The 18,400-nt window shown below is 38.3% G+C and overlaps 1 protein-coding gene across 3 annotated transcripts in view; it reads right to left on the bottom strand.

Moving 5' to 3' along the window:
- The window catches only part of PPP1CB (protein phosphatase 1 catalytic subunit beta), a 51,048-nt gene that overhangs the window by 18,131 nt on the left and 14,517 nt on the right, over positions 1–18,400 (bottom strand). For all 3 annotated transcript variants that reach the window (XR_004054193.1, XM_010371179.2, XM_010371180.2), the window contains 4 exons: positions 8,221–8,352; positions 5,863–6,093; positions 3,085–3,189; positions 597–668 (listed from right to left, as the gene is read on the bottom strand). Coding sequence is in view for 2 of the 3 variants with exons in the window: in XM_010371179.2 (XP_010369481.1) it covers positions 597–668; positions 3,085–3,189; positions 5,863–6,093; positions 8,221–8,352 (540 nt within the window). In the remaining variant the exon portion in view is untranslated. The remainder of the gene's footprint in view (positions 1–596; positions 669–3,084; positions 3,190–5,862; positions 6,094–8,220; positions 8,353–18,400) is intronic.

Below are 18,400 nucleotides of genomic sequence, written 5' to 3'. Positions count from 1 at the left end.
AAATTTAAGCCAGGTACAGCACACGCCTGGAGTCCTAGCTACTCAGAAGCTGAGGCAGGAAGATTGCTTGAGCCTAGGAATTCGAGTCTAGCCTGGGCAACAAAGAGAAATCCCTCCCACACCCCCTTGAAAAAAAGCTCTAAAAATGTAAAATAGAGGATGCAGAAAATAACAAAAAACTACTAGACAATTGAAAAGAAGGTAGTTGTATCCTTGCCTAAGAAGCAAAGAACAGATTATTTTAGTTAAAAAACTTTTGGCTAATTTAACAAGTTTTTGAAAAACAACCAATGCCAGGATGAACGAGGGAATTTAGAAAAATAGGTATGAGGACTCAATAGCAAAATCTTTTTTGTGATCAAATAAGGGTGACAGAATCATATTATGACTATAAATAAACAGGTTCCACATTTTGAGGATCAGTGCAAAGTGAAGAATTTTGTATTACTGCAAATAAAGTAATCTGCAGCTGACTTACTGACTATAAAAAAACTCTTTTAATTATTACATAAACCAATCCTACTTCCACTAAATGTAATCAGGTTCAAACATGACAACACTTTACACAAAATAATTAAACTTCTCTCTATACTTACCTGTATCAGGGACATCAGTAGGTCTCATAATTCTCCGAATCTGCTCCATAGATTGCAGGTCTGGTGACAATCCTAAAAATAAAAAGATGAGACATAGTACTGATAGCTAAAAATTTTAATATTTTAATAGTCACTGAATAAAAAGCATACAATCAAAATAGATTCACCATGTGAAATCAAAGATACTGAAAAGTGTCCCATTTAATGTCTTTTTTTTTTGGGGGGGGGGGGGACACAGTCTTACTCCATCTACCACGCTAGAGTGCAGTAGTGTGATCTCAGCTTACTGCAATCTCCACCTTCCAGGTTCAAGCGATTCTCCTGCCTCAGCCTCCCAAGTAGCTGAGACTACAGGTGCGCGCCACCACACCCAGCTAATTTTTTGTATTTTTAGTAAAGACGGGGTTTCACCATGTTGGCCAGGCTGGTCTCGATCTCTTGATCTCATGATCCGCCTGCCTCGGTCACCCAAAGTGCTGGGATTACAGGCATGAGCCACTGCGCCGGGCTCCTTTTAATGTCTTAAAGGGCAACACAGAGTTATTAGGAATCCCACTTTGATAATAATAAAGCATTATAATTTTTTCTCCATTTTTCCCTACTAGGAAAAAGAAATTCCTTTATATTTCAAAAGACTTCCTAAGGAAAAAAAACCCACTATTCTTTTTTCGAATCATTCCCTGGCCTTCATAGAAACATAATCAACTGCAACCCTTCCTACCACTTTTGCCAGTTCTTGCCACTAATCTTAAACATTTCAACTTCTAAATGAAAGTGCCCCACTTGGTTCCCTAAGACTAAGACCTTCTTTTCACAGCCCACTCTAACATGTTCATTATCTTCATGAAGTCACAAACTACTGATCAGAAGGATTAACAGGAAAAGCTCATAAAAATACTTTGCAATCTTTAAAGTGGTATATAAGCTACTATTCCTCTCTGGTAGGCAATCCAAGTATCATCACAAGGAATGAAGCTAAACATTCATATCCATACTGCTACACTTCTATCCTTATGCTAGACTAATGTACAAGAACTATAATTCATTACGTATTTAATATCTACTGGAAAACATATTTCAATTAATATAGTGAATTATGTTCTGCCAGAGAATAAACCATTTATTACCTCAGGCCTAGGAAAGTGCATTTAGCTTTTCAGCGTTTTTCCACTTTAATTCTTCCCGTATACTGATGAAAAACTAATTTTCTTACACTATTTCCATTAAATTACTTCCCTGTACAAAAACCCAATATGGTTATTAAATCATTCATCCAACTCCTTTGCTCAATATTCAAATCTCCACAATCTGATCCCATCATTTCCCAGCATGTACTTGACTTTCTATCTAGTCAGGCCAGTTCTTACACATTCCCTAAACTAGCAACAAAGAGTGTCTCAAGTCCTTTTAACTTCTCCAAAGTCTATTTATCCTCTAAAACCCATGCCTCCATACACATATGTGCCCAGTCTTTCCTCCTCCTGACTTCTCTTAATTAGTGTCTTAGTAAGTTCTGACATATTAAGTACCTTTTATTATTCAATTATGTTTCATAAATATCTTCGCAACAGGTTTTTAACTCTTCAAGATCGTCAGATCATACATTATCTACATATTTTCATGGCATCTAGCCAGGTGTTAAGACATATACATTAATTTTTCAAATAAACTTTCAAAATAAACTTCAAGCTTATATCATAAGCCATACAGAGTAACTTACCCATCTACCAAAAATTATTTTATTTTATTGTTAAGACTAAAGCAAACATACTATATGAAGCCTAGAATTCTTTTTTTTTTTTTTTTTTTTTTGAGACGGAGTCTCGCTCTGCCGCCCAGGCTGGAGTGCTGTGGCCAGATCTCAGCTCACTGCAAGCTCCGCCTCCCGGGTTTAGGCCATTCTCCTGCCTCAGCCTCCCAGGTAGCTGGGACTATAGGCGCCCACCACCTCGCCCGGCTAGTTTTTTTGTATTTTTTAGTAGAGACGGGGTTTCACCGTGTTAGCCAGGATGGTCTCGATCTCCTGACCTCGTGATCCGCCCGTCTCGGCCTCCCAAAGTGCTGGGATTACAGGCTTGAGCCACCGTGCCCGGCCGAAGCCTAGAATTCTTGATATGTTAATATTAAACTCAATTTTATTTGGATTCTGATGAAAGATTTCAATATGGGCAGAAAGATAACGATCCTCTCATTTTCACTAACAAATAGCAGGGGTGTCTTTCTGTTAAAACTTGAGGCAAAGGAGACTTTCTCAAACAACTCTAGTTATCCTCTTTATATGTGAAACTTTATTTAAAGAAGCATTACATTTTTATTTATAAATAAATTTCTATTATTAAAAGAGGTTTAGCCATGCTTAAAACAGTTTTAATCACTTGAGTTTTCACACAAACACTGCTTTGTTTTCCCACAGTCTCTTAATTATTATAGGTATTTTCCGAATAATAGAAGAATACAAAAAATCTGTAAGGCAAATTTACTAGTCTACCTCCATGACAACAGAAGATCTTCTCATCCACAATGGCTGCTATAGGCAGACAGTTAAAACAATCAGTGAAGGTCTTCCACAATTTAATATTAAATCTTCGTTTGCCTATAAAAAGAACAGATAAAATAAATTAAAAAATCTAAAACTGTTCTCATCAGTTATCTCAAAGCCACAGGATTATGAATGATTTCAATTTTCTTCTTCATGTTTATCTATAAAGAAGAACTTTTTCTATAATGCATAAATGTTATTTACATACTTTTAAAAAGGCAACAACTATAATAAACATTCAATACTTTCAGTAAAGTTACCAAGACTTCAAAGATTGTGCTGGGGGGTACAGGTGGGATGGGAAGATATTGGTCAAAGAATACAAAGTATCAGTTGGGTAGTAGGAATAAACACAGAAGATCTACTGTATAACATAGTTACTACAGTTAACACTATATTATATCCTCGTAAAACACTAAATTTTAAGTGTTGTTTTCTCCCAAAATGCTAACTTTTTGAGGTAATGCATATGTTAAATCAGCTAGATTTAACCATTCTGCAATGTATATGTACTTCAAAACATCATGCTGTACATTATAAACACATACAATTTCTGACAACTTAAATAAAATAAACCTAATCAAATTTAACACATAAAAAACAAAACCCAAAGACTATGCTAGGTGTTTTATGAAATACATCAAACAATTTTTGTCTTTTAAGATCACTACAATATAGCAATTTTTAAACAGTCTAATAGGCTCTTGGCTCATTTTTTCCCCTTCAATATGTGGACTAAATACCTAGCCAAACAAGCAAGCAGAAGTGAAAGGGTGCCTCTGGAAACTGTCCATTTTAACACTAATGCATTGAGCAACACAGTATAAACTTACTGTCAAGGAAGGAAAATTTCCAAGTGTTTAACTGGTATTCTCTCTTGTGTGAATTACAATTTGGCATTATAGGAAGTATAAATAGAGGCACAAAGGCTATAATTTTCCTATAGCCTAGCATAAAAAGCTACGACAAAGACAACCTCAAGTGTATGTTCACCTTTTTAGAGTTACTCAATTTTCCTGAATTTGGTAATAAGGTACAACTACTAAGCTAGGGAAGGGATGAAAGACACAAGTACTAACTTCCTGTGCTTTTATGCCGCCACCTGCCCCTTAATGAGTAAGTACGTAACTCAAAGTGCTGTTTACAAGTTGCTCTCCCATACATGATTTCATTTGATGTCATTTCTACCCCCAAGGACATTCTTGCCCGTCTTTTATCCTTTAAAAATATACCTCCATTTCTGATGTAGCTTTAGGAAGAATGTTGTAGTTTGATGTACTCCAACCCATTTCCTCTGTTAGTCTAAGTAATTCAAACCACACACTACATCTCAGAAATAAAATACAGTATCAAATCAAACACAGAATCATTTCTATTAGAATATAAGCTCATGGCCAGGCGCAGTGGCTCACGCCTGTAATCCCAGCACTCTGGGAAGCCGAGGTGGGTGGATCACCTGAGGTTGGGAGTTCAAGACCAGCCTGACCAACACAGAGAAACCTCATCTCTACTAAAAATACAAAATTAGCCAGGCAAGGTGGTGCATGCCTATAATCCCAGCTAACCAGAAGGCTGAGGCAGGAGAATCACTTGAACCCGGGAGGTGGAGGTTGCAGTGAGCTGAGATCGTGCAATTACACTCTAGCTCAAGTGACAAGAGCAAAACTTCGTCTCAAAAAAAAAAAAGAAAAGAAAAGAAAAAAGAAAGGCTATTTTCATTAAGCACTGGAAGCCTGACAGAGCCTTTTTTCACTACAAGGACATACAATCCCAGCTAGGCCGATGACCTGCTATTTGGGTGGACAGGTAAGGCCAATCAGTGCTGGATAAACTCTTGGGGGGAAAAAAAAGAATATAAGCTCCATGAGAACAGAGATCATCTGTACTGTGTCTTGCTTCACGCACTGTGTTCACAATAGTGCCTGGTACATATAACACACCCTCAAACTTTGTCAAATCATTATGTAAATCAAGGAGATATGAATTTGAATAGGTCTCTAACATAATTAAGGACTGAAAAAAAGCAAAAATAGATTCTAACAGGGAAGACAGCAATATAAAAAAGAATTCAATTTGAAAATTATAATTGATTCTAATTAACCAAACATATACTTACTCCCGTACTCTAATAAAACCAAAAGACCAAATTTGAATCTAGTAGGGTATTTTAATAATAAGACTTGGAAACATACAATACCAAATCGGTGATTTCCTACTAATGAAAAAGAGAGTAAAATAAGGATACTGCAGAGTATTCAGTATCTTTGTCTTCCAAGGTTTATAGACACATATTTAAATTCTAACAATATTAAACTCTGACTTTTAAAGAGTTTCACAGAATTTCTCAATTCTTGTGACACAGGACTAATAGAGCTTCTGTCATACTACAAGAATGCTGAGAGCTAAAACCTTAAAGGACACTAGAAAACCAAGAGCCACTGTCTACAGTGACTTCTGTTTCATCTGAATAGTTTCTAAATAAACTAATTTTAAAAGAGCCTCTTCAGCCAAGTAAGCCGCAGCCAGTCAATCTGAAACATGACCAAGGAGATCTCAAGGAACCAATTTAATTAGTAACATGTTTCCCAGTTTCAGGTTCCTCTTCCTGGCCTATGCCTGATAGATCTTATTTTGAAAAAACTCTGAATCAAAGGAATTATTTTGAACCGGAAAATAATTAGGCAATGTTTCCATGAATTACTTTTCTAAGTCTTTATTTTCACTTACATTCATCATAGAATCCATAAATGCGATTGATGCTAGCACACTCATGGTTTCCTCTTAAGAGAAAGAAGTTCTCTGGATATTTGATTTTATAAGCCAATAGCAAACAAATGGTTTCCAAAGACTGCTTTCCTCTGTCCACATAATCTCCTAAGAAAAGATAGTTGGCTTCTGGTGGGAAACCTCCATATTCAAATAATCTCAGTAAATCCGTATATTGTCCATGAATATCTCCTAAAAAGAGAAAAAATCAGTTTTAGAAAAACTGGTTACTGTTATAAGCAGCTTCTATGAAATAATTCCCAATGTTCACATCCTGTGTAATCCTCCCCTGCCCTTGAGTATGGGCTATATTTAGTGACTTACTTCTAACAAGCAAAAGTGAGACGGGCTGTCACTTCCAAGATTAAGTTACAAAAGACTGTGACTTTCATCTTGCTTGCACTCTCTCACCTTCTTCCATGCTCGCTGATGAAACCAGCTGTCTAATGAAGCATCCCACGTAGCAAAGAACTGAGGGAGGCCTCTGACCAACAGCTCATTTGGAACTGAGGCTCTTAGTCCATCAGCCTATAAGGAACTGAATCCTTTCACAGTTCAACCTTCAGATGACTGCAGCCCGAGATCACGCCTTAATTGGAGCCTTGTGAGAGACCCAGAGCCAGAGGACCCACTAAGCTGTTCCTGAATTCCTGACCCACAGAAATTGTGAGATGGTAAATTAATGTTGCTGTAAGCCACAAAGTTTTGGAATGATTTATTATACAACAATAGATAACTAAAACAATCTTATTATCTGGTAGTTTAACTTACGTCACTTTTTAACGCCAAATATGGAGACAAATAGTAAAACTTTGGAAATACGTAGTACAAATAACTTCTATTACCTTCCAGTTATTTCTATATTACATTTTAAAGAAACCTTCAAAGAATATTTTAATTCTAATTTTAAGATCACCTCTAAGTAACTACATCTGCTTCATTTAAGTTTATACAGGGGACTGATTATTTTCCCCAAATTCCGAACTACTACCTCTTACTTAAAGGTATGATATTCTAGGCCGGGCGCGGTGGCTCAAGCCTGTAATCCCAGCACTTTGGGAGGCTGAGACGGGCGGACCACGAGGTCAGGAGATCGAGACCATCCTGGCTAACACGGTGAAACCCCGTCTCTACTAAAAAATAAAAAAAACTAGCCGGGCGACGTGGCGGGTGCCTGTAGTCCCAGCTACTCGGGAGGCTGAGGCAGGAGAATGGCATAAACCAGTGAGCTGAGATCCGGCCACTGTACTCCAGCCTGGGCGGCAGAGCGAGACTCCGTCTCAAAAAGAAAAAAAAAAAGGTATGATATTCTAAGTTAATTGATCCATTCAACAAACATTTACTGGCCAGCTGCAGTGGCTCATGCCTATAATCCCAGCACTTTGGGATGTCGAGGTGGGTGGATCACCTGAGGTCAGGAGTTCGAGACCAGCCTGGCCAACATGAAGAAACCCTGTCTCTACTAAAAATACAAAAAATCAGCTGGGCGTGGTGGCACACGCCTATAATCCCAGCTACTCGGGAGGCTGAGGCAGGAGAATCACCTGAATGCGGGAGGTGGAGGTTGCAGTGAGCCGAGATCGTGCCATTGTACTCCAGCCTGGGCAACAAAAGTGAAACTCTGTCTCAAAGAAAAACCAACCAACCAAAAAACAAACATTTACTTAGCTAGTATTTCTTATTTGCTGGGCACCGTACAAAGGACTGTAAAAAAGCCACTGTAAAACTTAAAAGAACACAAGTTATAAAGTAGCATAATCTTCAAAACAAATTTAAATAACATAAAAGTTAGAAGACACAGATGTTGCCATACTGACCCTCTAAATTATACACCTATTTTTCTCTAACCAGTGTAGTAAAATGCCCTTTTCTTGATATCCTTGACAACATTAAACATCAATCTTTGGTTTTCTTTTGTAATCTGACTAGAGTTGGAGACTTGTTTTAAATTGCACATCACTGATTACTAAAGAGGCTGAGGTCCTCATGTTTACTGGCCATTTGAATTTCTTCTAAGATCTTCATCTTCCTATGTTATTTTCATATACTACTTTCTCTTATTTATTTCTAAGAACTCTTTATATATTATAAATAGAACTCCTTTTATCTATTGTATATAATATAGCAAGTACTTTCATCTTGTCTGTAACTTGTCATTTTTATAAGTTTCAATTTTTATACACTTTTATTTAGTAAAGCCTACTGATCGGTTTTATACAAAATTTTCAGTAAATGTTTTCTCTAGATCATCCTCAATGTAAACATGGGAGGAAAAACATGATTCAAAAGAGTTGTTTCCAACTTTACCCATTTACATACCACAAATTTTCAGCGGTGCTTCCAATTCCAAAAGAATAGGCTGGCTGAGAAAGATCTCCCGAGACTTGATACATAAGCCCCGAACTTCTGCTTCAGTCATCTGCACAATCTTTCCTGGACGACATCCTCGTACTGACAAACAATAAATAAAACAGTCAGTTTTCTAAAATTTACTCATATAATAATCTTTTACAAAGAGTCGTGCCCGTATTTTAAAAATCAGAAAACTCACACAGGCAGCAAACGACCCTATTTGGTCCCACGGTTTAAAATAATGTTATTCTATGATCTTTGACTTCTATTTTCAATGTTACTGGCTCCTGATGATGCTCCTCAAGTCTGCTGTTGATGAAATGCAGTCCTGTTTTTTGCTGTACTGTGGCCATCCTGGGGCCTAGTAGCCTAAGAGACCTAAAAAACTTCAGGGCCGAGCGCAGTGGCTCACGCCTGTAATCCCAGCACCTTGGGAGGCTGAGGCGGGCAGATCACCTGAGGTCGGGAGTTCAAGACCAGCCTGCTCAACATGGAGAAACCCCATCTCTCCAAAAATACAAAATTAGCCGGGTGTGATGGTGCATGCCTGTAATCCCAGCTAATCAGGAGGCTGAGTCAGAAGAATCACTTGAACCCAGGAGGCGAGGTTGCAATTAGCTGAGAAGCACTTCAGCCTGGGCAAGAAGAGTGAGACTCCAGCTCAAAAAAAAGAAAAAGAGATTTCAGAGCCCGCACCCTTTAAGGTCTGGCCTGTTTTCTTATCCTGCATCTAGTAGGATGTCACAATAGCATCATTAAGAACAATGTGCTATGAAGAAAAGGAGATTAAATTGTAATTGTTAGTAGATGATTTAGCTTCACACTTTCTTGGAATGTTACCTGCAGTCCCCAAAATTTTAGCTACTGCTATCTCCACTTTCTGATCAAAACAAATAGAAAAAAGATATCAGTTATGTATTAAAATTTAACATATTGTTATTTTCTAATAGAGCATTATATTAAAACCTCTAAAGGCTATTTAGATGGACTGAGGCATTTTTGCATTACTGAGCCATAAGATAATATGGTTTCCAGTAACTTGTGGGATGAAGGGGAGTGGAATGGTGCATGGAGAGAGAGAGGAGTTCCTTACTTGCTCCACTGAACTCAACTTGTAATCATTTCCTCTCATCACCATCTCCCCTGACTCCCTTTAACCTTAAATTTACTGCTGAGCTCTCATTTAATCTCAAGTGAAAGGGCATTTAAGGAAAGAAAATAGGCTGGAAGCAATAGCTTGCACCTGTAATTCCAGCACTTTGGGGGGTCAACGCGGGAGGACTGCTTGAAGCCAGGAGTTCGAAACCAGCCTGGGCAGCAAAGCAAGGCCCTGTGTCAACAAAAGATTTTTTTAAAAAACAGAATTAGCCTAGCATAGTAGCAGAATTGCTTGAGGCCAGGAGGTTGAGGCTGCAGTGAGCTATGATGGCACTAGGGCATTTCAGTCTTGGTGACAGAGCAAGACCCTGTCTCTGCAAAATAAAAATAAAGGCTGGGCATGGTGGCTCACGCCTGTAATTCCAGCACACTGGGAGGCCAAAGTGGGCGGATCACTTGAGCTCAGGAGTGAGAGGTCACCCTGGGCAACATGATGAAACCCCATCTCTACCAAAAATACAAAAAATTAGCTGGGCATGATGGTGCATGCTTGTGGTCCCAGCTACTCAGAGGCTGAGGTGGTTCACTTGACCCCAAGAGGCGGAGGCTGCAGAGAGCTGAGATTGTGCCACTGCACCTCAGCCTGGGTGAGAGTGAGACCCCATCTCAAAAGTAAAGTAAAATAAAATAAAAGTCCATATATTTCCTGCTAAAAATTGCTGATTCCTTTGTCAGGTCAATAAGAGGCTTTAAAAAAAAAGGGGGGGGGCCTCCACATGCAAAAGCTATATATTCCATTAATATGTTAATATAAAAGCAAAAAGGAGGCAATAAAGAGGAGACACAGATAACATTCAAAAGTGCTTTAGCAAATATGCTACTTTATAAGACTACCCCTGAAATTCAAAACAATGATCAGCAGAACTGCTTTTATTATGAGAACTGACATAGTTTCTTTAGTGCTCATTCTCAAACATCAATTACCTACTTCTGATGCACATTTGGGGTTTTCTAACACCAAAAAGACATCTCAGCTTTAGTTTTAAATGTGGAAGATTTTAGTTTAAGAAAAAAAAAATGTGGCCGGGTGCAGTGGCTCACGCCTGTAATCCCAGCACTTTGGGAGGCCGAGGTGCGTGGATCACCTGAGGTCAGGAGTTTGAGACCAGCCTGGCCAACATGGTGAAAACCTGTCTTTACTAAAAATACAAGAATTAGGTGGGAGTGGTGGCGGGTGACTGTAATCTCAGCTAGTTGGGAGGCTGAGGCAGGAGAATTGCTTGAACCCAGGAGGTGGAGGTTGCAGTGAGCTGAGATCGTGCCATTGCACTCCAGTCTGGGAGACAAGAGCAAAACTCTGTCTCAAAAAATAAAAATAAAAAAAAAAGTATTTGCCTTGGAAGAATTAAAGGTCTCAGACTGCTTTCAGACAACACACAAACAGCTAAAAGTACTTACAAACTGTATTAACTCATTCAACAAATGCTTGAGAGCCTACTACGTATCAGTTGTTTATAGAGATAATAGCAATGAACAAGAAAAACAGTAAATTATCAAAACTTAGTTGTAACTTGACTACTAAGTCAAAAGACTAATGTGAGTCACTTCAGTATGTCAATTTAAAACATTCAAATGACAGTGGTGAATATTTTACCTAGTATTTATTTTACTCCCTCTGTATAATTTTGACTTCTCAAGTAATTGTGTAACTAACATTTTTACAGAGCTATAAAGTGCTTCAACTTGTAAGTCATGCAAATCCACAGAAACTAAAAATTTACCAAAACAAAAAACAAAAACACACTGCACAGAAACTTTGCAGGATGCACATTTCTCCCTTAATTAATATTTCTGAAGTTGTGAGACTCTTGCAATTAAAACCTTCTTACAATTATAATTGGCAGTCCCCCCCCCCCAACTTAGTGGCACATAAAAGTGTATTTAATAATCAGTCACATCTGAAGAACTGATGAATGCAGTTAGAGAAGCTAAACGTTTTCCCAATGTTCAAAACTCTGACGAGTTTTAGAAATTAGAAATAAATTAGCCAAAGGTTGGACAGAATAAGGCAGATGTCTCAGGGCAATCCCAGCTGTCTTCCAATTCAAAAGTCCTGCTCCTTTATGTACTCTCAAGAGTTCTGAAAAAAGGAAGAAATCATCCGGGCAACCTGTTACATAGGGCAACTAGACTGCTATCACAGCATCCATGAGGGATTCCAGTGTTTGGATATCTGAACCTTGCTGGATTTTAAGACACTATAAATCGGCATACTTCATTAGGTACAAAGCACCTTCACATCAATCATTTCATTCAATCCTTTTCACACCTCAGGATCTGAAAAGGGAAGCGATTATCTCCACTGCACAATGACAGAGATTAAATAACTCGCATAAGATCACAGTGCCCAGGTTTTATAAGACTGATGGGAGTGAGAAGCAGCAGAGAAGGATTCAGAATCAGTCTTCTAACTCAAAGGCCAGTACTTTTTCCACTTCACCACATAACATTTTTGGATCAAAAATTTCCTAGAAATTTTCAGCATATTGTAATTTCAGACCAGATAAAATCCCATTATAGCAAATATCTACCATACTTATTACTGTTTAGAAAATATTTTAACTTTTTTTGTTTGTTTGTTTGAGACGGAGTCTCGCTCAGTCGCCCAGGCTGGAGTGCAGTGGCTCGATCTCGGCTCACGGCTCACTGCAAGCTCCGCCTCCCGGGTTCCCGCCATTCTCCTGCCTCAGCCTCCCGAGTAGCTGGGACTACAGGCGCCCGCCATCTCGCCCGGCTAGTTTTTTGTATTTTTTAGTAGAGACGGGGTTTCACCGTGTACACCAGGATGGTCTTGATCTCCTGACCTCGTGATCCACCCGTCTCGGCCTCCCAAAGTGCTGGGATTACAGGCTTGAGCCACCGCGCCCGGCTAACATTTTACATACATATAGTATACTAACTTTATGGGTGTAACTCAATGAATTTTAAACTATCTATATACCTGAGTAACCACCATGCAGATCAAGATACAGAATGCTTCCTGCAACCCTGAAGATTCCCTTGTGCCCTAACCATGACAGTAATGCCTAAGGTTACTATCCTTACTGCTACCAGTATATATTGATTTGATATATTTATGAATTAGACTTTTAGATAAAAAGAAACATGAGAATGCTCTTTTGCTCATTATTGCATCTGTGACATACAGCCATATAATTGTGTTTAACAGTCACTTGAAATACAGGCTGAGAATCCTTAATCTGAAATCCAAAATGCTCCAAAACCCAAAACTTTTTTAGCGCTAATATGATGCTCAAACAAAATGCTCATTGGACCATTTCAGATTTCAGATTATCCAATTAGGGATGCTTAACTGTTAAGTATAATGCAAATATTCAAAAATCTGAAAAAATCCAAAATCCAAACACTTGGGGTCCCAAGCATTTTGGATAAAAAATATTCAATCTGTATTCCATTGTATGAATATATGACAGTATCTTTACTACTCTATTTGGATTATTTCAAGTTTGGGGCTATTACAAATGCTATGAATAGCCATGGACATATTTATCTTAGGCACGTATATAACAAAGCAGTAGAATTGCTCAGGTCACAGAGAAGGCTTATTTTATTAAGTAGCAGATATCATCAGTTTCCCAAAGTGGCTATATCAATTCATAATCCTCCTAACACTGTTGCTCCACATCTTTACTGATACTGCAAATTATCAGTATTTTTAATTTTAGTCATTTTGTTGGGTGTATGGTGGTATTCGTTGGATTTAATTTGATATCCCTAAGGACGCAAGTTGTTGAGTACCCTTTTTCTTTTTTCGATGGAGTCTTGCTCTGTCACCCAGGCTGGAGTGTAGTGGCATGATCATGGCTCACTGCAACCTCCACCTCCCCGGTTCAAGGATTCTCCTGCCTCCTGAGCAGCTGGGATTACAGGTGCACACCACCACGCCCAGCTAATTTTTGTAGAGACAGGCTTTCACCATATTGCTCAGGCTCATCTCGAACTCCTGACCTCAAATAATCTGCCTGCCTCGGCCTCCCAAAGTGTTGGGATTACAGGCGTGAGCCACCGCGCTTGGCCACTGAGTATCTTGTTCATGTGCTTAATAGAGCATTTAGGTTATCCTCCCCCCCCTTTTTTTTTGGACAAGTTCATTTTAAGTCTTTTGTTCATTCTTTAAAACTGACTTTTTCCATCTCTTAACGCTATCTTTTGATGAACAGAAGTTCTTTAATGAATTTAAATGTTACAACATCTTAATTTAGTCAATCTTTTTTTGGTTAAGGCTTTTTGCATCTTATTCAATAAATGTTTGCCTTCTCTAAAGATATTTCCTTATGTTTCCTTCCAGATATTTTATTGTTATAGCCCACTTCATTCTATAACGCATCTCAAATTAATTCTGTGTATGGTTTGATGTAAAGGTCAAGGTTTTTATCCACACAGATATCCAGTTGATTCAGCACCATTTATCATAAAGATCATCCTTTTCCCCAGTGAACTGCAATGGCAGCTTTGTAGAAAAATCAGGTGACCATACAGGAACCGGTCTGTTTCTAGCCACTTATATATAGCTCATTACCCCATGTGCCTATTTTTTCATCAATACCACAATGTCTTAATTACTACAGCTTTTTATAAAGTCTCAGTATCTAGTTATATAAACATCCCAATTTTGTTATTTAGATTTTCCTTTTGAACTTTCAAATACGTTTTAAAATTGGCTTGTGTCTATCCCCTCCACCCCCAAACTTGTGAGGTTTTAAATTGGGAATAAGGCTGGGCGAGGTGGCTCATGCCTGTAATCCCAGCACTTTGGGAGGCCAAGGTGGGTGGTTCACCTGAGGTCAGGAAGAGACCAGCCTGGCCAACATGGTGAAACTCCCCTCTACTAAAAATACAAAAATTGGCCAGGCGTGATGGCGGGCGCCTGTAATCCCGGCTACTCAGGAGGCTGAGGCAGGAGAATCCCTTGAACCCATGAGGCGGAGGTTGCAGCAAGCCAAGATCATGCCATTGCACTGCAGCCTGGGCAACAAGAGTGAAACTCCGTCTCAAGAAGAAAAAAAAAAAGGGAACAAATAGGTTAAGCCTAGAGAGAATGGACATGTTCACAATTTCAAGTCTTCCAATCCACGAATATGGTATCTCTCCATTTATTTATTTCTCTCAGCAATGTTGTACACTCTAGTATGGCAGTTTTTCAGTTTTTCATTAAATTGATTTTGGCTGACATCTGTGATGTCATTTCTTTCAAATGTACTGAGGTCTGCTTTATGGTATAGTATATGGTATATTTCAGTAAATGTTTCATACATATTTGAAAAGCATATATATCCTACAATTATTGAGTGAAGTGTTCAATATCTGCCAAGTAGGTCAGGGTGGCTGTGTTGTTCAAACTTTACCCTTGCTGATTTTTTCCTGTTTGTTCTACTAGTTACTGAAAGAGGAGCACTGATCTACTACGGTTGTGGTTTTATTTCAACTTTTTATAACAGTTGTCAACCTTTCCTTTTAGTTTTAGACCTATATTATTACATACATAAAAATTTAAGATATTTTTCCATTAAATTTATCCTTTTAGCATTATACAATGCTCTTCTTTGCCTCTAGTGTTACTTCCGGCCTTAGAGCTTTTTCCAACATAAATAGAGCCAACTCAGATTTCATGTGATTAATGCGTGCGTGATATTCTCTCCTCCCCGCCCCCTCCTTTTTTTACTTCCTCATTTGTGTCCTTAGATTTAAAATACATCCCTTGTAAACAGTATCTATAATAGTTAGGTCTTCTGATCTTTGCATTAATTTCAATGTTTGCTCCTTTCTTTTTTTGGGGGGGGATGGAGTCTCACTCTGTCACCAAGGCTGGAGTGCAGTGGCATGATCTCGGCTCACTGAAACCTTTGCCTCCCAGATTCAAGCGATTCTCCTGCCTCAGCCTCCCAAGTATCAGGGATTACAGGTGCCCACGGCCAGCCAATTTTTGTATTTTTAGTAGAGACGGGGTTTCACCATGTTGGCCAGGCTGGTCTTGAACTCCTGACCTCAGGTGATCCGCCCGCCTCAGCCTCCCAAAGTGCAGGGATTACAGCTGTGAGCCACTGCACCCGGCCAATGTTTGCTCCTTTCACTTTCAATATAATGACCGACGAAGCTGGGTTTAAGTCTACCATTCTGTCATTTGTTCTGTTTGTCCCATCTATTCATTCCTTTCTCCTTCCCTGCATTTCTTTAGAGTAATCAACTATTTTTTTACTATTCCATTTTCTCCTCTATTAGCTTTTCATTATACATTATTTTTTCATTCAGAGGCTGCTCTAGAGATTACAAATACTTTTGATTGATTACCACCCTCCAGTCTTTTGTTCTACAGTTGTATTTTTGTTTTCACATTTTAAATTCCACAAGCCACAACTATTAAACAGAATTTATATTTACTCACATTCATCCTTACCATTGTCCATTTCTTTCTGCAATTCTTTGCTTTTATGTTATTTTCTTTCAACATGAAGAACTTGCTTTAATATTCTCTAGTGCCAGCATATCAGCAATATATTTTCTCAGCTTCAGTTTGCCTTTATTTTACTTTACTACTGAAGGATATGCTCACTAGATTTAGAATTCTAGACCAGCCTGACCAACATGGAGAAACCCCATCTCTATTAAAAATACAAAATTAGCTGGGCGTGGTGGCACAAGTCTGTAATACCAGCTACTCAGGAGGCTGAGGCAGGAGAATTGCTTGAACTCGGGAGGCAGAGGTTGCAGTGAGCCAAGATCATGCCATTAGCCTGGGCCACAAGAGCAAAACTCCATGTCAAAATAAAGAATTCTAGGTTGTCGTTTTTTTCTTTCAGTACTTTAAAGAGAATGCCATTCTATTGTCTTCTGTCTTCCACAGTTTCAGGTGATAGATCAGCCATCATTCGTATTATTGTTCCCTGAAGCTAATGACTTTTTTCTCCTGACAGCATTTAAGATTTTCTCTTTCTCTTGGATTTTTAGCAGTTGTGTTCACCATGGTTTTCTTTCTATTTACCCTGCTTGGAATCACACAGCTTCTTTAATATATGCTTTGATATCACTGTTTTGGAAAATTATTAGTCAATATTCCCATCCCATTGTATGTCTATCTCCTCTCTTTCTAGGATTCCTATTATACCTGATAGACCTTTCCACTGTCTATCAGCAATACATTAGTCTCTCATGCTCTCTTCTGTACTTTTTTTTTCTGTCAGCACTAGATAATTTCTATTGGTTTTTTGGACAATTCAGTTTCATTAGCTTGTCCAAAATAGCATATCCTATTTTGGTGAATGAAATACTGAATTATGGGTACAAAATTGCAGAAATTTTAGATAAGACCTTTCTCCAAAGAAGGCTGTTTCCTTTTAGCAGCAGCACAGCAGTAACTCATTTTCCTGAGGGCTGGTCTGTTTTAGTTTTGCCTCCAATCTTAGGGAGTGGTCATGATGGGGTCACAATGGACAACTCACAGTGTAATAAGGCCTCTCTAACTCAGCAGGATTTGAACTTCCATTTTTGCCTCTCTGGCATTAGGTAGATACTGAAATGTCTGCTCAGATCTTTAGCTTCTCAGCTACTGTTTTCTGCTGGGTTTCTTCTCTTGCTTATGTGTACCTCTGAAGTCAGTCAATGACTTTAGCACGATGCCAGTGTTTGTATGGCTTGGGGCCTACGAATATTTTTTTACATTTTTTAAATGACTGCAAAAAGCAAAACAAAAGAATCCTTTGTGACATATAAAAATTATATGAAACTCAAATTTTAGTGGCCATAAAGTTTTACTGGAGCATAGCCACTTATTTATTTATCACTTGACACATTCATGCTACAATGGCAGAGCTGAGCAGCTGTGACAGACCACATATGGTACTCTCATCATTTCACCCTGCTTTTTGGTGCGTCACAAATTATAGAGATGAGGTTACAACCTGGTAGCGTCATGGGTGTCACGATTATTGCTGCACAGCAACATTTTACTTACTTTTACTACCAGTGCATACTCATCAAGTCAGAGCAAGAAAAGTGGACTTTGAATGTTGTGTTTTTAAGACACAATAAAGTGTTCATTATTTTGTTATTTAATTGGGTGCTAAGGCATTGCAGTCATTATGTAGCTGTGCTAAAAAAACACAACATATACTGATGGTATCAGATGGAGCAGTCACCACAACATTCCCAATTCATAGTAAAGCAATGGTGAGGGAGGTTTTTAAAAAATTAAAACGAAATCTCATCACAGCAGAATTTCTTCACAAAAACGAAAATGAGTCCGCAACTCAAGTTTCCAAGTGGCTCATTGGTTAGCCAAGTTAAGTCATTTATCAATGGTGGGTTAATTAAATTGTGCCTGATTGGAAAAGTTGAAGAACTATGTATGTCTTGAGACAATAAACTTTTAAAGGCCATCAGCCTTTCTGTAAAAAGGGTGTAAAAAAGAGTTGAGGACATTGGGAGCAAAATTAGTAAACAATTAAAAAACAAGACAAATGGTTCTGAGTGGTGTTCCTTGGCTCTTGATGACAGGTGTTAGCAATACTTGTTATTTGGGGAGCCAATCTTGATTTGAAATGACTGAAAAGTTACCCTCTATAAATAATCTATGTGGAACCAACTACAGGCAAGAATATTCTCAAAGCAGCTGAGAAAAACTATTTTAGTACAACCTGAAGTGGAATCTGCTAAAATATGTCACAACTGATGATGGTAAAGTAGAAAAATACTTAGTTGGACTATTTTACAAAATCTGAGAAAATGTAGGATGTTTGAAGTCTGGTGCAGTTTTTTTGTGGAAAAATATCTTAATCAGGTATTACTGAACCAGAAGCATCAAGGATCAACTTCATTTGCTCTCATGAACTTAACCACTGTCAGTTTCATGAGTATTTGTTAGTAATAAAAGCTGTATATCCTCATTTGGCCAACCACACAGGATTTTGATGGCTTAGCAGTGACAGCTTTATTGCAATTTATTTGCATTCAGGGCTGATACTGAATTTTTTCT

The sequence above is a fragment of the Rhinopithecus roxellana genome, chromosome 17 (genome assembly GCF_007565055.1).
Source record: "Rhinopithecus roxellana isolate Shanxi Qingling chromosome 17, ASM756505v1, whole genome shotgun sequence".
Taxonomy (NCBI): domain Eukaryota; kingdom Metazoa; phylum Chordata; class Mammalia; order Primates; family Cercopithecidae; genus Rhinopithecus; species Rhinopithecus roxellana.
The sequence above is the reverse complement of the archived record's forward strand: the minus strand, read 5'-3'. Positions and strand labels throughout refer to the sequence as shown.